We start from the raw sequence: 20943 nt of genomic DNA, 5'->3' as shown, positions 1-20943 counted from the left end.
GGACTATGCGATTCAAATGCGTAACCCATACGAAACCAGGCTGCCTCATGGTTTAGTCCTGACCTGAAAATGCAGTCGGAGAAACAGAAGCCTAGCAACCCAATAGCACTTGAAAGTATTTTTTTTCTTTCTTTTTTTTTTTTTTTTTAAGAGACGAGTTCTCTTAAATCTAGATACAGTATGCTGTTCACTCCTTCCTAGAAAAATCACTATCAAACCATAGTCAGGGGTATGGGTTTTGAGGTCACAGCAATGGTGCAATCATAGCTCACTGCAGTCTTGAAGAACTGGGCTCAAGCAGCCCTCCCGCCTCAGCCTCTCAGACCCACCCAGCTACCCAGACTACAGGTGCACGCGAACACACCTATGTCTGGTTAATTTTTTTTTTTTTTTTTTTTTTTTAGAGACAGGGTCTCACTGTTGCCCAAGATGGTCTTGAACTTGTGGCTTCAAGCCGTCCTCCCGCCTTGGCCTCCCAGTGCACTGGGATTACAGGCATGCACCCAGCCTGAAAGTAATTTGAATCCTAGTTTTACTCTCTCGAAGATAGAGAGTACAATCATGCACTATTAAGCTTTAAGTTCTTAATCTTTCTCAGTATATCTCTCTCACCTCAGAGTTGCTTTTAAAACAACCTTTCTACTCCAAACCTCTCAAACTCTTCAAAACAGGATGAAAGTTCTCCTTCCCCCTTTTTCATTCCTTCTCCTTCTGTTGCTCTTTTCTGTCCCATAAGGAGTCCTCTGCCCTTGCCAGTGTAAATTCCCCCCACCTGTGCTCCTCCACTCTTTCCTCTCACACACTGCAGACTTGGGTTTGCAGAAGGCAGGGGAATCATCAGATGAAATAGGAAGGGGAAATATCAAAGGACATAAAGAAAGGAAGAGGCTGTGAATACAGGTGTTCAAACATTTATTAAAGATGTATGTTTAATTCATCTTTGCAGTGACCCCCAGAGGTACGTGATCCCTTTACACATATGAGAATGTTGGGTTAAGAGGTTCAGTGATGTGACCAGTAACTGGGAGAATCAGAGTACAGATCCAAGATGCTGTGACCTCAAAACCCATACCCTTGACTATGGTTTGATAGTGATTTTTCTGGGAAGGAGTGAACAGTATAAGGCATCTAGATTCCTTCTCAGGTAGTTGAGCTATGGACTAGGACTTTACTTCACTTCTTTCCAGATTTAAAAAGCAACAATGGCCAGAACTATGAGCAGAGAGGCCAAGGACTGGAGCGGAAGCAAGGTGGGTGGCTGTGGGAGGTAGATGTTAGGTGGAATTGCTGTAGCTAGCAATCTATTCTCCTCCTATTACCTAAACGACAAATATAGGGCAATTGGAGACTAGATTTTTTTCTAAATCTCATTTGCTTGTGGAAATCAAGCTTTTAGTGTAGCATTAGGTCCCCTAATCCAGGGCCCAGAAACACCTACAGGGAACTGGCATTATTCATTGTGATGACCAGGCTGTAATAACAAAATTCGTAAAGTAATAATTGTTGTCTATTAAAGTGACTGTTGGGAGAGTTTTTCTGCTATATTTTGTACAACAATGGAGTTAACACAGGGACTCATGAACCCTTATGAATCATCTACTTGGGAGAAGGAGTGAGAAAATAACTCAGGTAAAGGGAAATTAATAACTTTAAAATCCTATAATCAAGGCGTTATACAATTATGTAATCAAGGGATCAAGTCAATCCCTTGATTATATAGTTTACCAAGAAATTAGTTGGAATGTTTTGTTTTGATATAAGAAATAATTTAAAGATCAGAAAGCAGAAGTGAGGAAAAAACAGGCCCATTGGGCATAGAGACATGAATATCAGGATCTGTTGGCATCCAGGCTGGCAGCGCTCACATTCAGTGATGTACTAGTGGTGTGGAGGAGTAAAATCTCCAGGTTTACAGTTGGCACTCCATACTCCAGGATAACAAAGGTTACCATGGTGGACGTGGGCTACAAAGAGGTCAGTAAAAGCCATGTGAGTATGAAAAATGGTGAATGGTGTGAAGTATGTATCTAGAAGAAATCGTCTAAATTTCATAAAGTTATATCTGCTTTAAAAACTGTCTGTAAATGGCCATTCGATCCAGCAGTCCCATTACTGGATATATACCTAAAGGGAAGAAATCACTATGTCAAAAAGATACCTGCATTTGTGTGTGTATTGTGGCACTATTCACAATAGCAAAGATATGGAATCAACCTAAGTGGCCATCCATAGAGGACTGGGTTTTTAAAATGTGGTATATATATGCCATGGAATGCCTACTCAGTCATAAAAAAGAATGAATCATGTCTTTCGCAGCAACATAAATGGAACTGGAGGCCATTATCTTAAGTGAAGTCACTCAGAAACAGAAAGTCAAAACTGCATGTCCTCACTTATTAGCGGGAGCTAAACAATGGGTACACATGGAATAACAGACATTGGAGACTCCAAAAGATGAGAAATGGGGAGGGGGAGTGAAGGTTAAAAAATTACCTATTGAGTGCAATGTTCACTATTTGTGTGATGGGTACATTAAAAGCCCAGACTTCACCACTGTGCAATATATGCATGTAAGAAATTTGCACTTGTACCCTTGAAATATATCCAAAATTTTTGAAAAGAGTTATAACTATCTATATAGTAAAGTGAGGTATGAACAAAGAGATTAATAAAAATTCTGAACCGTAGATCATGCGTTAAAAGTTGCAAGCTAGGAAAGGGATTTAAGTGTGAATAGTTATACAAAGACATCTAAGTCATGTGTTAGGATAACGAAAGAGAGTGGCTACTTTGTTCTTCCTGCTCATTATTTTCCCATTATTTCCTTTTCCTACAGTGAGAGAGGGAGAATGAGAATATATAAGTGTGTATGCATGCATGCATACATCTGTGTGTATGTATAAAACTGCATAACAGGCCGGGCACACTGGCTCATGCCTGTAATCCAAGCACTTTCGGAGGCTGAGACGGGTGAATCACCTGAGGTCAGGAATTAGAGATCAGCCTGGCCAACATGGCAAAACCCCATCTCTACTAAAAATATAAAAATTAGCTGGCGCCTGTAATCTCAGCTACTTGGGAGACTGAGGCAGGAGAATCACTTGAACCCTGGGGGACAGAGGTTGCAGTGAGCCAAGATCACACCACTTCACTCCAGCCTGGGCAAAAGAGCGAGACTTGTCTAAACAAACAAACAAACAAACAAAAAATACGTAACAATCTTATACTGACCTACATTCCCATGGCCATACCCTGGATCTTGTCAATACTCAAAGCAACTTCATCTGTAAAATCTTAAACTCCAAATATCTCATTCTCAGATGAGAATGTCTTATTTTCACCCTTTTCCTATGCTTTGGTCCCACCAAAACTGTTTTCCTGCATTGTTGAGGCCTCACTTCCTAATTCTCCCAGTGATCAGTAGCCTCCTGTTTTCACTTCCCTTCCGGCCCAGCACGAACCATATGGCTGTTCAAATGAATCACACTCCTATAATCTATTTCCTCTGTCTTATGCCTAGGATATTGAACAATGCTGGAGAAAAAGAATAATACAAAACTCCTAAGGCATGAGCCCCTCCAAACTTCCCTGTTTCCCTCATGCAGAACAGAATCTTCCTTTCTCTTTAATCTCAGAAGATTGATCCTGTCTTGTTGCTTCCTGTTTGTCAAAAACATTGTATCTTATTAGTGAATTTTGCAATTTAGGCAATTGCTCTAGATACAGTATGAATAGTTAATCAGGGGACAAGACAGGGTGCAGGGACAGTGGGAAGGTGTTGTGGGCTTTACTGGGGTGAATGACAACAGCAATAAAGAGAAGTGAATGACTTTGAAAGATGTGTAGGCAGCTGAATCACAAGAATATGATAATAGGTTGGATGCAGCATAGGGGAAATGAGGGTGGGAGTGAGTGTGAGGCACGCAGATTTCCGTCTTGAACAACTAAGTGATAACATCTATTATGGATACAGGAAAATACTTGGAAAGAGATTCATGTTTATATAGAAAAAGTAAAAAATTTCATTTGGAATCTATTAAGCTTGAGGTGGCTGTGAGACTTCCAAGTGGAGATGGCTAAGAAGTGTTGGATATGAAGTGTTCCAATCCAAAGAAGGTTCTGGGGTGGAGACAGAAATTTAGAAGATGGTTCCATATGAATGCCATTTGAATTCAGGTAGTGAAAGATGTCATCTAGGGAGGGAGAACAGAGTGAAAACAGAAGAGGAATTTGTTCTGATGAACTCCAACAATTTTTTTTGGGAGAAACAAAGAGCCATGGATGAAGATTGAGAAGATGAGAATGAATGGATGCAAGGAAAAGTCGGGGAGCAGGGGTAGAAAAAGCCAGTGGCGGCGAAGGAGGAAGTTGCCAGTTATATCAAATGCTGTTAAGGGGTCAAATAAGATGAGAACTCCTAAGTGTCCACTACTCTTAGCCACATGGAAGGAAGTTACCGACATCCTCTGAGAGGGTCATTTCAGAGGAGAGCTGAAGGCAGACAGCAGCCTGGAGTGAGTGGGATGGAATTTAAGACTGGAGATAGGAATTCCAGACAGCAACTCTTTAAAGAAATTTGGCTATGAAGGGAAGAAAATGAGGTCAAAGTGGTGTCTTTTTGTTTTGTTGATTTTTAATGTGTAAGACATGTGTTTAAATGATAATGGAATCATTAGAAAGGAAGAGGTGAAAGCTAAAGTAGAAGAGAAACAGGGAGTATTTGGTAGTAAAATGTCCTAAGAAGAAGAAGAATGAATGAAGAATACAAGTGGACTGTGGGCCTGGGATAGGAGAGAGCCATTATAACTGGAAGGTAGGATAAAAAGATCTGCTAAGATGCTGGCATGATTGCCGTTTTAGGTAGAGTAGTTTCTATCTAATGGCTTCTATTGAGTTTATGAAGGAGACTTTATTGGTCATCTTCTGGAAGTGGTGGTTAAAAGGAAGAACTGGAGATTGAAGAAGAAGGAAGATTTAAAATAGGCATTGAAAAGGGAAAGTAACCTAATGAGAGGGACACAAATTTCTATTGCTGGGCAGTGAATGAGAATCCAGTTGAGGTTGAACTGATAGTGGATTGATTTGCCTTGTTGACATATGGTCTCCCATAGGACTCAGTTATTGGTGAAGGCACAGGGAAGAACAGAGTTGGATTTATGGACAGTTAATGGTTTTCCTGGAGGGATGTTGTAAGGAGGTTTAAGAAACTGATAAGAGAATGATCCAAAAGATGGACTATGCAATCTAAGCCGGTTATGGAGGAAGCAAAGACAGAAGACGGTTAAAGAAAAAGTATGTGAGCCTATGGACAAGAGATCATGATGAGAACAAACAAGTAAGATGGTTGCATAGCCAAATTGTGGGAGGAGACATTGTGGTCAGAGAGTTTGGAGGTCAGACTGTTGACAGTGATGAAAAATCAGGGCCCAGGTGAGACCCTGAAGGTGGAAGGTTGAAGTGTGAAGATCAGTGACAATGGGAGGTCAAGGAACTGAGAGGACAGACATCCTTCAGTCCCCCAATTTGAACATGATATTCTCATATACAACCTTCTAAATGCTTTGCATTGTCCCTTTCTTATTGAATCTCACTGAGACAGCCAGGTGGAAAGGGGTCCCCAGAGAAACTTCAAACAGCCTGTGCACTGGGAGGAATGTGCACTGGGGTGGAGGAATGCACACTGGGGTAGAGGAATGTGCACCAGGGTGGAGGAATGTGCACTGGGTGGAGGAATGCACACTGGGAGGAATGCGCACTGGGAGGAATGCGCACTGGGGTAGAGGAATGTGCACCGGGGTGGAGGAATGTGCACTGGGTGGAGGAATGCGCACTGGGAGGAATGTGCACCGGGGTGGAGGAATGTGCACTGGGTGGAGGAATGCGCACTGGGAGGAATGCGCACTGGGGTGGAGGAATGCGCACTGGGGTAGAGGAATGTGTACCGGGGTGGAGGAATGTGCACTGGGTGGAGGAATGCACACTGGGAGGAATGCGCACTGGGAGGAATGCGCACTGGGGTAGAGGAATGTGCACCGGGGTGGAGGAATGTGCACTGGGAGGAATGTGCACTGGGAGGAATGCACACTGGGGTGGAGGAATGCGCACTGGGGTGGAGGAATGCGCACTGGGAGGAATGCGCACTGGGGTGGAGGAATGCGCACTGGGAGAAATGCGCTCTGGGAGGAATGCGCACCGGGGTGGAGGAATGCACACCGGGGTGGAGGAATGTGCACCGCGGTGGAGGAATGCGCACTGGGAGGAATGCGCACTGGGAGGAAAGTGTACTGGGAGGAATGTACAATGGGAGGAATGTGCACTGGGGTGGAGGAATGCACACTGGGAGGAATGTTCACTGGGAGGAATGCGCACTGGGAGGAATGTGCACTGGGGTGGAGGAGTGTGCACTGGGAGGAATGTGCACTGGGGTGGAGGAGTGTGCACTGGGAGGAATGTGCACTGGGGTGGAGGAATGCACACTGGGAGGAATGTTCACTGGGAGGAATGCGCACTGGGAGGAATGTGCACTGGGGTGGAGGAGTGTGCACTGGGAGGAATGTGCACTGGGGTGGAGGAATGCACACTGGGAGAAATGTGCACTGGGGTGGAGGAATGCACACTGGGAGAAATGGGCACTGGGGTGGAGGAATGTGCACTGAGGTGGAGCCACAGAAGTACGTGATGTTTGCAGCAGGCAGGAGCCTGGCCCTCCTCATCCCAGGTGATACCTGGGATTCAATCTGCGAGGCAGGAAGCACACCCACAAGGACTCTGGCTTTGCGGAGAGTCCCTGTTTCCCTTTTTCCCCCATTTTGCCCAATAAATTCCATTTTTCTCCCCCTTCAAATTGTCTGTGAGCCTAATTTTTCATGGCCTTGTAAAAAGGACCCTGTCTTTAGCTGAACTGAGAAGAGAGTCCTACAGCATCATTAATCCATCTGGAATTGATATTTATGTGTAATGTCAGATTACCGTTTTAATTTTCTTCTATTTGGATAAGCAGTTGTTCTGGGGCCATTTATTGAAGTTATTTCATCCCAAATATCCCTTGAATATGTTCCTTCCTCACTATCCTTACCTTTTATTCCATCCTGTCACCTCTACATGAAGTAATACAGTACTTCCACCTCTTTTCCCTACAGTCTATATTCTGTAATTTGCTGTAAATGTTACCTTTCTAAAATACAAATATGACCTTGTCACTCCCCTGATTAAAGTGCTTAAATAACTTCTTTTTGTTACCTATAGAGTAAAAGCCACACCCTAAGCCTGGTATATGTAAAACATCTCACAGTATTTTTCTTTATAAGATTTCTTTGCTTATCAAATCATCCTCATATTTTGGCATGATCTACATTTGCACTCAAATGCTATGGGGTAGAAAAATATGTGATTCAAATTTACTTTTAAAAACTCTTTTACCAAGACCATTAATTAGAATCATAATTTCTAGATATTAAATGTTCTAATTCATTTGTCTTCTATGCATTAGATACTGTACATTTTTTAAGCACTTAGAATCTAAAGAAGGACAGAAAGCCTATCTTATGAAAAGGAAAAAATACATATAGCGACAGACATTTGAGTAAACTGCTACTGAGAGCCTGATGAGGAATAAATGGCATTTAGTTTGATGGAAATCTTGGAGGCTTCGTGGAAAAGTTAGCTAGGTCTGTTTTGAAAGATGGATAAAACTTACCAAGCCAGAGAAGGGGATGGGAAGGCATTTTAGGTGGGGGATAGCATCAATAAAGTCAAGAGAAGTAGGAGAGCGTGATCTTGGAGAAGAGGAGAAAGATGAGTAGCTGGAATGCATTGAGGTCAGAGTGCACAAACCCTTCAAGGACCAGTTAATAGATCCGCTCTAGTTAGTTGGCACTGGAAGTCACTGAAAGTCCCTACTAAGTGACTGATATAATGAGGTTATGACATGATCAGGTGGATTGGGACTCAGAGAGATGAATCTTATCGGATGCCCTGCTAGTCTAAGCATGGTGTGCTGTTGGTTTGTTCTGAGAGATGGAAAAGCCAGAAGGGATGCAAGAAAAATTTCAGAAGCAGAACCTCAAAATAGCAGTTAGATACCCAGAGAAAGTGGGGAGGAAGGAGTCTAATTCAGCTCCAGAAAGGTAAGAAGTGCATGAGGAAATTCCTGCATCTGATTAAGCACTGTTTATATTCACATTTGCTTAAATGGAATTTCTTATGCTTTTTTGGAGGCTTTAAAAAATATTTACTACTGAAAATTATTTTCATAGCCTAACTTTATGTCTTTAGATTAATGTTTTTATTCTTGTGTCTCTTCTCCTCCTCCTTGTGTGTGACAGCTTCTGCTGGATATGGTTGGGTCCCCTGACCAGGATCTCCAGGAAGCTGCAGCTGGTTGTATATCCAATATCCGCAGGCTGGCTCTTGCTACAGAGAAGGCCAGATACACTTGAAATTTAAATGGACATTACAAGCCATCAAATTCTACATGACACAGGACATGTCACTCCCATGGCCAGGAAGCCTACCTTGGGAAACATTTATAAGCAAACCCTTTCAACCGTCGAAATGAAAACGCATAAATCAAAAATGCACAGAATGTTTTTCATCTGAAAATTGCCTGGAGACTTTTGTTTCCATTTAATGTTTTAGGGATATGACATGTAGTAAGATGGAAAGCCAATAAACCTCTGATAAGTTTCTAAGAATTTGAGAATATACGTATACAGTATATATAGAGTTCAGTGATGCTTTTGTATTTGTGGTGATTGTAATAAAGGATATGACCCTCCCAATGTGCAGTTTCATGGTTGTTCATGAACGTCTCTACAGCTCCCTTTCTGCTAAACCAATCTAACTGTCCTGTCATTACGGCTTTGTCTGTTTGATCACTTGCAACCCACGGGAGAGTTCCGAGGAGATGTGCTGATTTCACAAACTGTTATTAAATAGAATTTAGTGTCAAGCAGCTGGACTTACAGAGATCATCCTAAGGTCATCCCAAATTTCTCCTAAATACTAGCAAACATCTGAAAGGACAACGTGTAACTGTCACTGTACCAGATCATGCAAATCACAAGAACATAAGCAATGAGTTTTGTTGTTTTACACTTGGACTTACAGAGCATAAACAATTATATGTTTTATTTCTCACAGAGATTTACCAACATTTTCTTGAAAGAAATTAATTGATACTGATGTAAGGATAATACGACTTCACATAAAATTGCTTTGAATTTCTGAACTTGTTTTCAGCACACGAAGTACTTTTTAAAAAGTGGCTACAAAAAAATAATGGCATTTTATCAGGTTATAGAAACATTAGAACTCACTTAGAAGAATCACATATGTAAGCTCGGTGTGCTGAAATGTTTGGGAACTCACTGTCCCTAGTATTGTAACACTCGCCAGAAAAATTGCTTTGTATTCATCAGCACCATAAACTGACAATCTCAGTTAATGCTTTAAAAAAGCAATCAAGGAGGTTTTATTGAAAAATATTAGATACTGGATATGTGTGTCATCATTTAAAGATCATAAACTTAATTGAATTAAATGTAAATTATTTGTATGAAATGAAAAGCCTGTACAGGATGAAAATCATATGAGGGATAGATACTCCGATAAAAAGATAAAGCCCTTCTGAGAATGTTAAGGTTTAATAAAACACTAATTCATTGTCATGACTTTTCAAAGGAGGTTCTAAAAAAGGATAATGCGAAGAACAAGAACATGGTATTAATGCAAACTAAAAATTGAAATGTAAATAATAGAGGAAATCCCTTAATTTTCAACAGCAGAGATTTCTAATGTTAAAGTCACTGTTTAGCTTTGTTTCATTAGGCATTAAAAATACTTCTAGAAGCCTTGGATTATGACAGCGACAGGAAAAGAATAAACACATTGCTGTTGTAATATTATTAGAGGAAATTTCTACCATTGTTCTCAGATTTTAAAATGTTCTTGAATCAGTAGTGGTCCCGGGAGTGAGAAACACAGCAGGTAAAACAACAAAAAGAACCGTATGAATGTTGGAAAGGAAGGGTCGTTTCTTTACCATGTGCTCACTTGGAGCAAAACTTGGGGCTTCTGTTTTTATGGTTAATAAATGCATAAAAGAAAGGTAACAGTGCCGTTTTAAAATAGACTAAGCACTTGGAAACAGAGAAAATTAGCATGAAGATTGTCTTGTATATTTCTAAGTAGGATTTTTTTTTTTTTAATTCTTAAACACCAGAAATGTAGTAATTTCAGAGTAAACAAATGAGAAGTTGAAATTAAAGGTCCATTTTTGGCTTATTGTTGTGAAATGGCATCACAGAAAACTCTGGTCTTGCTAGAAAAATGTCAAAGCCAGTGGAAACACCCCCAGCTTTCAGGGAACACAGGTATGGATGATCGCTCCATTGTTTTGCTACCCCATACTGTGTGAGTACTCTTTTTCTTTTTCATTCATTTTTGTATGAGGGATTTTTTTGTTATATTTATTTTGTGCTATTTATGGCTGACAGTCTTAATTCTTTGTAAGTTTTGGGGGACAAGGTTCTTTTTTAGACTTTATTCCCCCGCCCAGGACATTGAGGGAATACAGTATGCTCTCTTAATAACTGATGGCTGCTACAGTTTGAGAGGGGTTTAAGGTGGAAAGAATTTTAAGCAGATATTCTTTGATGTTCTAGTCTCTTTAGTTTGCAAGGTTTCCTCCTAGAAATCCTTGCTTTGATCCTTCTGCTTTTTGCAGTCAATGTTCTTTTGCTAATATCAAGATGACTTGTACTGAAAATGACTTGTTTCTTACAAAAACTTTTCTAGCTTCTGAAAGTGAATGCGAGGATAGTTTTCGTAGGGCCTGGCATTGAAAAATCTGTTATTTTTGATAGAGTTTGATGTTACCATTATACATCCCTAAGGCATTTGCATGGAACTGAGAGACTATAATTAAAAATATTTAGAAAATGTATTGCTACTCAGGAGAGTAAGTATCTCAGTTGTTGATAAACAGATGATGACCAGAGCTGTAAGTAAATCCATCCTTCTTCTTTTACCTAGTGGGATTGGGTTAGCAAAAATAAAGAAACTTCTCCAGTCCAGATAATTTAAAGCATTTAATCTCGTTCCATGAAGATTTGGGAATGGAATAGTCTATGTCCATTCCTGTAACTCAGTGAAAACAACAAGGACACCCACTTATTTAAGAGCCTCACTGCTTCACATTCATTAAATGGCCCCCAGAAACCAATGGTCCCCATGAACTTAAGCGTAAACAGTGGAACTCTCTCTCTAAGTGAGAATGGAGTCGAAAGGAAACTAACTTTTATAAGACGCTACTCTATGCAAGCATCGTATTAGGTATTTTGTACTCATTATATCATTTAAAATACAGGAGAACTGATAAAACAGACACTCTCAGATCTGACTAGGGCCTACTTAAATGGGCACAATCATTTTGCAAGGTGAATTTGGCAATGCATACCCAAAGTGTTACAATTTTGTATACCTTTGTGCTATGTCCAAGGATTTATCTACAATGATGCTCAACACACCATTGCTTTATTTCAATTATGGTTCAATCACGCAATGAAAACATTATAGGATAATAAAATAGCTAATGACATAAAACGCATTTCAGAATATATCGTTAAATTGAAAATCAGGTTCTGACATAGTATATACAGTATGAGCACATTTAAAAAATTATATACACATAGCTAAATAGTTACAATGAAAGAAAGAGCTGAGTTATCCACACGTATTCCTGAATACTGAAATAAAAATGATTTTTGTTTCCTCTTTTGCTCATCTGTGTGTTTTCTGATCTATTTCACAGTGAACATGAATTTCTGCTTTTTAAAGGGAAACCATTATCGATTAATTTTATCTTTTTATCATTTGGAAACTTCTAAACCAGACATTGTTCCTACTTTCTAGCACTAATTTTAAAAGAGAAGTTCTCAGTTTACAAATGGAATACACAACACACTTTTTGGAAATATAAGAAAAATAGCTTCAACATCTGAAACACCATAAAAATATTCTTAATCTACAAAATATGTATTTGCAATAGCCTTAACCCACAAATAATAGTGCTGCAGCATAACTGAAACGTGCTGAAGTGGCCCATGTGTAAATTCTGACTGTTTCCTTATTTGGTTTTTGTCCATTACAAGCAGCTGAATTCTACCTCAGGAGTAGAGAAAACACACAAGTGATGTAACAATTCCGAAGATCATTAAAAGATTGCTTCATACAATGTTGTTTTGAGAAGGAAAGAATGATTTGGGCCCATTTATTTGTTTACTCCATCGTAGATGCCTAAGATGAAAAATATTGTGATTTACTAAGTCTCTTTATATATTTTGCCTGAATAAATCTAACAGAAGTACACTCTCAACCAAACTGTGCCAAACAATAAGTAAATATAGGACAGTTTTCTAGACTTCTGTTCTCTTTTAAAGCATTATGTTTTTCTCCTTTGTGCTATTTCTTTATGCTCTGATTGTTACATTAATTTCCCCTCATTCCAACATTTGTTTCTCTTCTTTTTTTCCCTCCACTCTAATCTCCATGTTTCCAGCTTCTACTTCCATTTTCTCTGACAAATGGTTATTACATTTTCTGGCTCTTAAAATATTTTATGCTTCAATTTCTATAAATGCAAGATATAAAGTTGATATTTCAATATGTTTCTGATGTATAATTGTCATGGCTGACTTGAAATCGTGTAACAGATGGAATCCTTATACTCTCAACCCATTATTTTCAAATTTTCAAGTAAAAGTGACTTATTCTTTGTTTGCATCTGTCAAGACAAAAGGAAGCTTTTCTTTTGCCAGTTCTTGCCACTCTGATTTATTAGCTGATAAAAGACATCTTTTATAAATTACATAATTGCCCCATGATGTTCAGAGTTAAGATTTGTAGTTACAATTTAGAGTTATATCCTAATTTATTTTCATGATTGAAAGATACAGTCGTGCATATCAGTGTGGTTCTTATAGACTTGAAGACTCTATAGCTGGTTGGCTTTTCCACTGAGGAAGACTATACATACGTCAGAAAGGAAGTTCAGACAAAGGAGTATGGATAGTTCAATGCAACTCCTTTCTCACTATTGGGAAGAAAAAGAAAAAGCTGTTGTTTGCCATTAGATTAGTTACATGAGCAATTTCAAACCTAAATGTCTGTAAGCACCAGGCAAGTAATCTAAATGAGAGAAAATAGCTAGATTAAAAAATAATAATAATACTGATACAATTGCCAATTGACTTTTAGCCTCCATATCTGGGAGACAAAAGGGATGGGTGGAGACTATGGAGAACTGGAGAATACAGACAATTACTACTCACTGCTGGACAACCATTGCCAGATCTTGCAGTTATTCAGTAGAAATACATATTTTTTCATAGCCAATCTCCCACATTTTAAATATGGCAGCTGTATGTGTCTGCTAGAGCTGTCGTAAAAGTTAACCACAGACTGGGTGGCTTAAACCACAGCAATGTATTTTCTCACAGTTCTGGAGGCTGGAAGTCCAAGATCATGGGGCCAGCAGGTTGGTTTCTGGGGAGGCCTCTTTTCCTGGCTTGCAGACAGTTATCTCTTCGCTGTGTAAGAAGTTGGCAAATTAGGCATTTGAGGAGGTATAGTCATGCATTTGAAATGCCAGTAAGGTGGTGTAACTGTGCCACTTATGAGTGCCAAGATGACCTAAAAAATGACACTAACTCTCTTAAGTTCTACTGTGTGATGTTTAGATTGTGCTAAAAGGCAAATGTCAGTTTTCTGCAACTGCTGTGTGCAATTAAGCCCTTTTAGAGAGAAAAAGGGGCAGAAGACCTCTGAAAACGTTGTGTTTGAACTGTGAGAAAGATTTCTTGGGTGGGATGCTGCCATGACAATCTGCTCAATTTGCATTGTGGACGTAATTCATACTCACAAACAGGCCCGTGAAGATGGCGAGACTGGTTCTTTGACTGCTTGCAAATGCCACTGTCTGCTTCTGCATAGTCTTCCCCTCTCTCTCTATAACCCCTCCCTTCATTTGCAGAGAAACTGTAGCTCCAGCCGAACCTCATCTTGCTTGAAATGTTGTGCACACATGGGGAGAATCTCACGGTTAGCACCAGGTTTTGCTTTGAAGGAGATGTGTTGCTTTTTTGAGCTTCGATGATCGTTCCTAATCTTCAACTGCAAGGCGTAAAACATTAAGGGATCACCTTGATTATTTTGTCCTGTTTGAAGCAATAAACAGCTGCTAATGCTGATTTAAAACAGAAGACAAGCTAATGCATTGTAATCTGTGAGGTCAATTTATTTAGATTATTCTCTTAAACGGAACTAATTATGAGCTAAAACAACAAACTTGAAGGTGTAAAGGAAAGGAGGGTCTTTGCTTTTCTGCCTATGAGTGTCATGAATGTGCAAGACAGATGTTGGAGACAGATGTGCTTTAACCAAGATGTGTGGCTGGTCTGCTTGGATTTCTAATGCAGAATCTGCTCATGGGCCTATAGGAGCCCGACTTTTCTTGCACTGTGCCTATATGAGGTTTCCCTTTCTTTTCTTTCTTTTTTTTTTTTTTTTTCCACCCAGGCTGGAGTGCAGTGGTGTGATCATGGCTCACTGCAACCCTGACCTCCCAGGCTCAAGCAATCCTTCCACCTCAGCCTCTTGAGTAGCTGGGATCACAGGCATGCACCATCTCACCCAGGTAAATTTGTTTATTTTTAGTAGAGATGAGGTCTCGCTATGTTGCCCAGGCTGGTCTCGAACTCCTGGGCTCAAGGAGTCCTCCCTCCTTGGCCTCTCAGTTTTCCGTTTTTTTGGATAATATTGTTAATAATTTCCTCGGAAAGGAGATTGTTTTTATTTATACCCTTTCAGCAGAGAACTGAGGCTTCAGAGAAGGAATGAGGAATGCCTTATAAGCACTAGAAAACCTTCAATTTATTCTTAGTTCTTCAGATGTAGTCCTGGCCAATCTATTCAGAGGCAATCAAAGGAAATTGATATGAATGTCTTCGATTTCCCTTTCCTCAATTCAATTCATTCTAATTTCAATCTACCTCCCCGTTCTTACCTCCCACTATTCTCCTTCAAATATATTCTACATGTAGTCTGGTCCAAAAAAAAAAAAAATCACATATGTTGACTCAGATGTGAAAAAATTTACGTAACTTCCTTTAATTTTTACATGTCTTTCCACTGATGGGTGAAAAGCTTGACTTTGCCAATTAGAAGTGTCTAGCCTCTTTTGATTAAAAATAGCTCCTCTTGGTTCACTGCTACATCTCTCAAAGTTGTTCCCCCTTCTCAAGTGTTCTCCCCTTCCTTCCCTTCTGCCCTCCTGGGCGCCTGTGAGCTGAGTTCTGGGAAGACGTGTGGGAATCTCCAGGAAAGTTACACACCCCTTTTTGTTCCTTTATCCCCAGCCTGACTCCTTTTTGTCTTGCTGTGAGTAGCTTTGAATGTCCTGGTCACAGGGCAGGCCGGCACCTGTGCTGATGCACGGAGTCTCTCGTGGATCCTAGTCAAGAAGCCTCCACCTCTGGCCTCTCCTTAGAACCCCTGGCCCTGTCTGGTGTCTGGGTCGTCTCAGCTCTGCTGGGCTCTCCCAGGAGACTAGGAGCTGCTGGCTGCTTTCCCTGTACCACAAAATCATGCATGGGCTCTTTCAAGGCTGCCCTAAGCTCACCGGCTTAGAAATCTCCCTTAGCTGGGCCAGACATGGTGCCTTGCAGAAACTGGACCTTCCCTGAGGGGCATAAACCCCTCTAGGCTGACTTTAATAACTTTTATTTCCTTCAAAGTAAGCCAAGCTCTCCAAGCAACCTCCTTCCCTTCTCTTCTTGCACTTCCAAGCTGTCCTCCCAACACAGGGGAGTTTTACTCTCCTCTGTGTAGCAGGAGCTTTTTTGGAATCGAATTCTCCATTTTTTTCTGATCTCAATCCTCCAATCCTCCTTTCTTTATATAAAACCTGCTCTTAGAGGTCTGAGAAAACCATCGACTCCTGCTTGAAAGCCTAATTTTGGAGATGATTATTTATTTGCAGAGTTTATTTTGAAAATCTAGTTGGAAACTCAAAGCTGAGCAAGGACTTTTTTGTTCTGGGTGGCATTTTGTCTCCCTTTCCCTGCAGAAAATTATCTTCTGCGAGCATCCTGGCTTAAATAGAGGGGAGGCTGCAAAGCTTTAAAAACAACCAACTAACCAAACTAACAAACAAACCCGACCCTGGAAATACTAAAGAGAAAAAAAATACATCATATGGTATTTCAAAATATTGCCTATTTCAATCAGCCAAACTAAACGGTTTCTCTTCCGTGAATATGCTGGACTGTCCCGTTTCCACATCTTGTCTGTGTTGATCCCGTCACTTCGAATAAGGCCTGGGGCTTAGTTTTCACATCACGCTTGCTTGTCTGTTGTGTGGCTTTTCGCCTTAGTTGTTGTAAATGATTTCTCCTTTCATTCCTGATTTATTAAAAGGAAAATTAGCAATGAAAATGGCTTGTTACTGATGTCAGAGCCAAACCAGTGGGCCGCACATTTTCTCTGGCAACCACTGGGAAACAGATGAAAAGACAAAACATTATGTATGAAGGTTAGAAGTTCTGGATAACCTGATGTCAGCTCCTTGTCAATGAGCGTTCTCTGCGTGGTGGGGGTGATCTTATCCACTAAGATTTCGATAAAATCAGCTTGAACACACAGAGAGGGGAAAACTCAACATTCTTCCAGTATTTCCAGGAATTCTTGAGTGGGACCTGTTTTTCCACGTTACCTCATGATCCTGATGATTGGCGGATCATCTACCTGTTCAGGTCTCTCTAGTCTCACCTCTTGCAAGTGTTCCCGTTTCCTTCTTCTTTCATGCCCTTGTAATCTCAGGCATGTAACGCAACCCTTTTTCTTTGATTTCTGAAAAATACCACTGGCCTCAGGCAAATAGAAGTAGGAGATGTTGAATGATGATCCATGAATGAGGACAGGACTGAAGAAAGCTTTACTCTGTAAACCCACACCTATGTTCTGTCTCCCAGCTGTTCTCAAAACCGAGAACCTCTCACCGGCATCACTGGCCTTGGGCTCCTTCTTTCTCACCATCCAATTTCCTCTCCCATGACTTCCCCCCATTTCCAGAACCACCACCCCACCCCCAGATGCTATCCTCAGAAATTTAAATACTTCTGTATCTATTCGCTTTTGCTGCTTAACAAGCCATTGCCAACAGTCATTTGTTGAGCTCATGATTCCACTGGTCAGCAATTTGGACTGGGCTCAGGTGGGGGCCTGCATGCATCTGCTGTCACCTATAGGTTGACTTTGATGTTTTGGCCGGGCTTTCACTCGTCTGGGGCCTCAGCTGGGACAGCTGGGCTGATCTGAATGTGCTCCACGCACATTCCAGGAGGCAAGCCCAGGCTTATGGAGGTTGCACTCAGTTTCAAGAGAACACCCAAAAGCATGTAGGGATCCTTGAAGCCTAGGGACAATTGGTACATCATTTCTTCTGCTGCATTCCATCTGTCAAAGCAACTCACAAGGTCTCCACTTGATAGGGGGCTACAAACTCATGTTGTAAAGAGATGTGTATATGGGGAGTGGTTGGGTGGGGGACACATATATATAGGACAAATCCAAGGGCTTGTGTTTCCATAATCAAAATAGTCCTTAAGTTGTTTTTACTTAAAATACATTTCTTTCCTCTTGGAAGAACTTTGCAGCCACCTCTTAAACTTCTGTGATTTTTCTTCCCAAGATCACAAGAAAATAACATCAGTATGTGAGTGTGTTTTGGGAACAGGGAGAGTTGCAAGAAACGAAAGTAATTGTTTTTGCTCCTGGGTAATAATTTAATTTTTTATCTTCAAAATTTTTATTATGGGGACTTTAAGATAAGCAAACAATACAAATGTATATTTACTCCTGCTTTATTTTAATACATCCCACCCAAAATTACACGAGGACGAGTGTCCTAACACCCCAGTGTGGTATGTTCAGACAGTTTCTAGCTACCCTGAAATTTGCTGAAGAAAATGGGTCAGCCACCAACTGTGAAATTGATTTTTAAGTACACTGGAGATAATTACTTTTTACAAAATACATCATAAAGACAAAGATCCTTTCTAACTCCATTTTCAATAACGGCAGAATTAACAGAGAACTAAAAGAGGATTGAACCTTCTGTGAAAGTAATATACTAAGGGGAAAAAAAGGCACAGCATTCTTTTCCTAAGGAAAAGGAAAGAAACTGATGAGGAAAAAATAATTTGTTCCAGGAAAGCAAATTTCAGTAACTTTAGGGCACTGGCGAAATAAATAAATAAATACATACATATTTTGGAAACCTAATGGGAAGAAAGCCATCCAGAAGAGATGGATACTCTTTAAACAAACAATGTTGGCAGGTGAACAAACTGTATGGGAAGTGCAGGACAGGGAACAGGGTGCCAAACTGGCAAGGCAGAACTGTGCAAAGTTCTGAAAGGCGAATAGAGAACCGTGAAATGATGTCCAGCCAGATCACCAAAGAAGAACAAAAAGAAGGGACTGGGAGGTGCAGGGACCACATCAAAAGTGAGAAAGACACTGCAGTGTGGGTAGACATAAAAGACATCAGGAAGCTGTTAATCAACTGCATTAATAAAATCCAAGTTATTCCTGACCATGTTACCATTTGGCTAAACAACCAGCCCTGGATTTCACATACAGTATTTCTCTGCTGGCCTGTTGCCTGGCTCCATAATCAGCATTGACTAAATGTTTTTTATTGCAAATAGCAAAACCTTAGCTCAAATGGCTACTTTTTTTTTTTTTTTTTTTTTTTTTTTTTTTTTGAGACAGAGCCTTCCTCTGTCGCCTAGGCTGGAGTGCAGTGGCACGATCTTGGCTCTCTGTAACCTCTGTCTCCCAAGTTTCAAGCAATTCTCCTGCCACAGCCTCCCGAGTGGCTGGGATTACAGGCATGTGCCACCATACCTGGCTAATTTTGGTATTTTTAGTAGAGACAGGGTTTCACCATATTGGCCAGGCTGGTCTAGAACTCCTGACCTCAGGTGATCCACTGGCCTTGGCCTCCCAAAGTGCTGGAATTATAGGCGTGAGCCACCATGCCCAGCCAAAATGGCTTTTTAAATAATGGGAATTTGTTGGTTCATGTAAACAAAAAGTTTAAAGATAGAGTGATCTTTAGGTAAAGTTTGATCGAGTTTTGAATTCTATGTGTCTGAAATTATCTTGGCCGTGCCCTCCTCTGTACGTTGGCTTCATTTTCAGCTGGCTTCCCTCATGGTTGCAAAATGGCTGTAGCAACTCCAAATCTCATATCCTCACATCCCACTGTTCAGAGGAGTTCCTCTTCCTCCAACCACAAAGCAAACTGGGCTTCACGCTGATTGAACTGACTCAGGTCATTACCATGCGGATTGACTGATCCTAGATGTGTTCATCCCTGAAGAACCAGGCACTGGTAAGGAGATGGATTTATGCTGACTTCCTTGGGTCATGTGTTGACTGGAACATGGCGGGCTCCATCTCATCCAACCCACAAGGCTGATACTCAATGGGGTAAATGTGCAGGAAGCCAGTAAAATGCCTGCCTCAGGTAGTCTGAGCAGAAAAGGACTCTGTTACATTCTCTTCTGGTATGGGTGACTTAATAGGCACATAATCAGAACAAGGTTAACATGTAGCAAACCATGGCAGGTTAGACAACATTCTCAGGGCGTGAATGTCAGCCTGGTTGTATCCCACATCTGCCTGAAAGAAAAGCACCAGCTCTGTGTATTAAAAGCATGAATAGCTGCTCTGCAGCCATCTTCTCTCTTAACTTACTGTAATCACTAAATTTGTAGGAACGTGAATACCCTTCTCTCACGTTGGATCTTTGAAAAGTCAAACATTCTCATGCTTACACCTCACTTCGTGATAAAGCTGAAAATATTTCAAAGTAAATTAAGTTCCTCCATGTGTAATTATCATCTGCATAAATTTAATTTTAATTTCAATGAAACTTAATTGGTCAGAATAAATGTCCAGACACATTTTTATGCTCTTAAATGAACAAAAGTGATTTTTGCTCTATAAAGGATAATTTCCATTTTTTCTGTATAATTACTACCATTGATGTCTTTGAAATTTCTAGAAAAACATTTTTATCTCTTAAAAGAAATGTCTAGAGTGAACCTCAAAACCTCATCTGCAAAATAAGAATAATTACACCTACTTCATAGGGCGTCATGAGGATAAAAGAACTTAACATATAAAAAGTAAGTACAACAGTGTCTGACACATCTAATATATAATTATTATATATGTCATATGCAAGATTATTATATAACAACATCATTATTACCTCATTTTACTAGTTTTCACTTAATGCTCAGGCTAGACCTAGGAGGTTGGTGTTTTTTACCACATTTTACAGAAGAGACACAAAGAGATGATAAATAAGGCATTGGGTTTCCAAGGTATTGAAATGGTGTAACTTTTTCTTCATAAGTTACTAAGATTCACATTAAAAATAACTTCAGACTTGCTAATCTCTTTTACACTTTCCTTGAACTTTCTTCTGGTTACTGAACCGATTCAGTTGAAACTCAGCAAATACATGCATGAGACACTATCTCTGCTATTCATTCATGGTCAAAGCTACTCTGCTGGGTGTTTATTTTCCAGATACTTCTGTCTTCCAGTCTCTTCCTTTTGTTATGTTTAGTTTACAGATTACATAATCTGTAGGCTTAAACATCTATCCTTACAGTTAAATTTAAATATCTGGCACTTAGTAGGTAGTCATTAACATTTATTGAAGGAAGGAAGGAATGAAGCACAACATTGATTTATAAAGAAAAACAAAGGCTTACAGGAAAGATAGAAACTCTAATTCTCATGCCACCACTCAGGCCAATGATATGACTAAAGGAATATAAAAATTAGAGAAAGCCTGAACTA

At 40.2% G+C, this 20943-nt stretch overlaps 1 protein-coding gene across 3 annotated transcripts in view; it reads left to right on the top strand.

Moving 5' to 3' along the window:
* ODAD2 (outer dynein arm docking complex subunit 2) overlaps positions 1-8780 on the top strand; it is a 194749-nt gene extending 185969 nt beyond the window's left edge. For all 3 annotated transcript variants that reach the window (XM_005564862.4, XM_045399757.3, XM_074000705.1), the window contains one exon: positions 8325-8780. In XM_005564862.4, coding sequence (XP_005564919.3) covers positions 8325-8438 — 114 coding nt within the window. In that variant the 3' untranslated portion in view covers positions 8439-8780. The remainder of the gene's footprint in view (positions 1-8324) is intronic.
* Positions 8781-20943: the final 12163 nt, after the last annotated feature.

Source organism: Macaca fascicularis, chromosome 9, assembly GCF_037993035.2.
Source record: "Macaca fascicularis isolate 582-1 chromosome 9, T2T-MFA8v1.1".
Lineage (NCBI taxonomy): Eukaryota > Metazoa > Chordata > Mammalia > Primates > Cercopithecidae > Macaca > Macaca fascicularis.
Note: the sequence above shows the minus strand (reverse complement) of the source record. Positions and strands in the feature narration are given on the sequence as shown.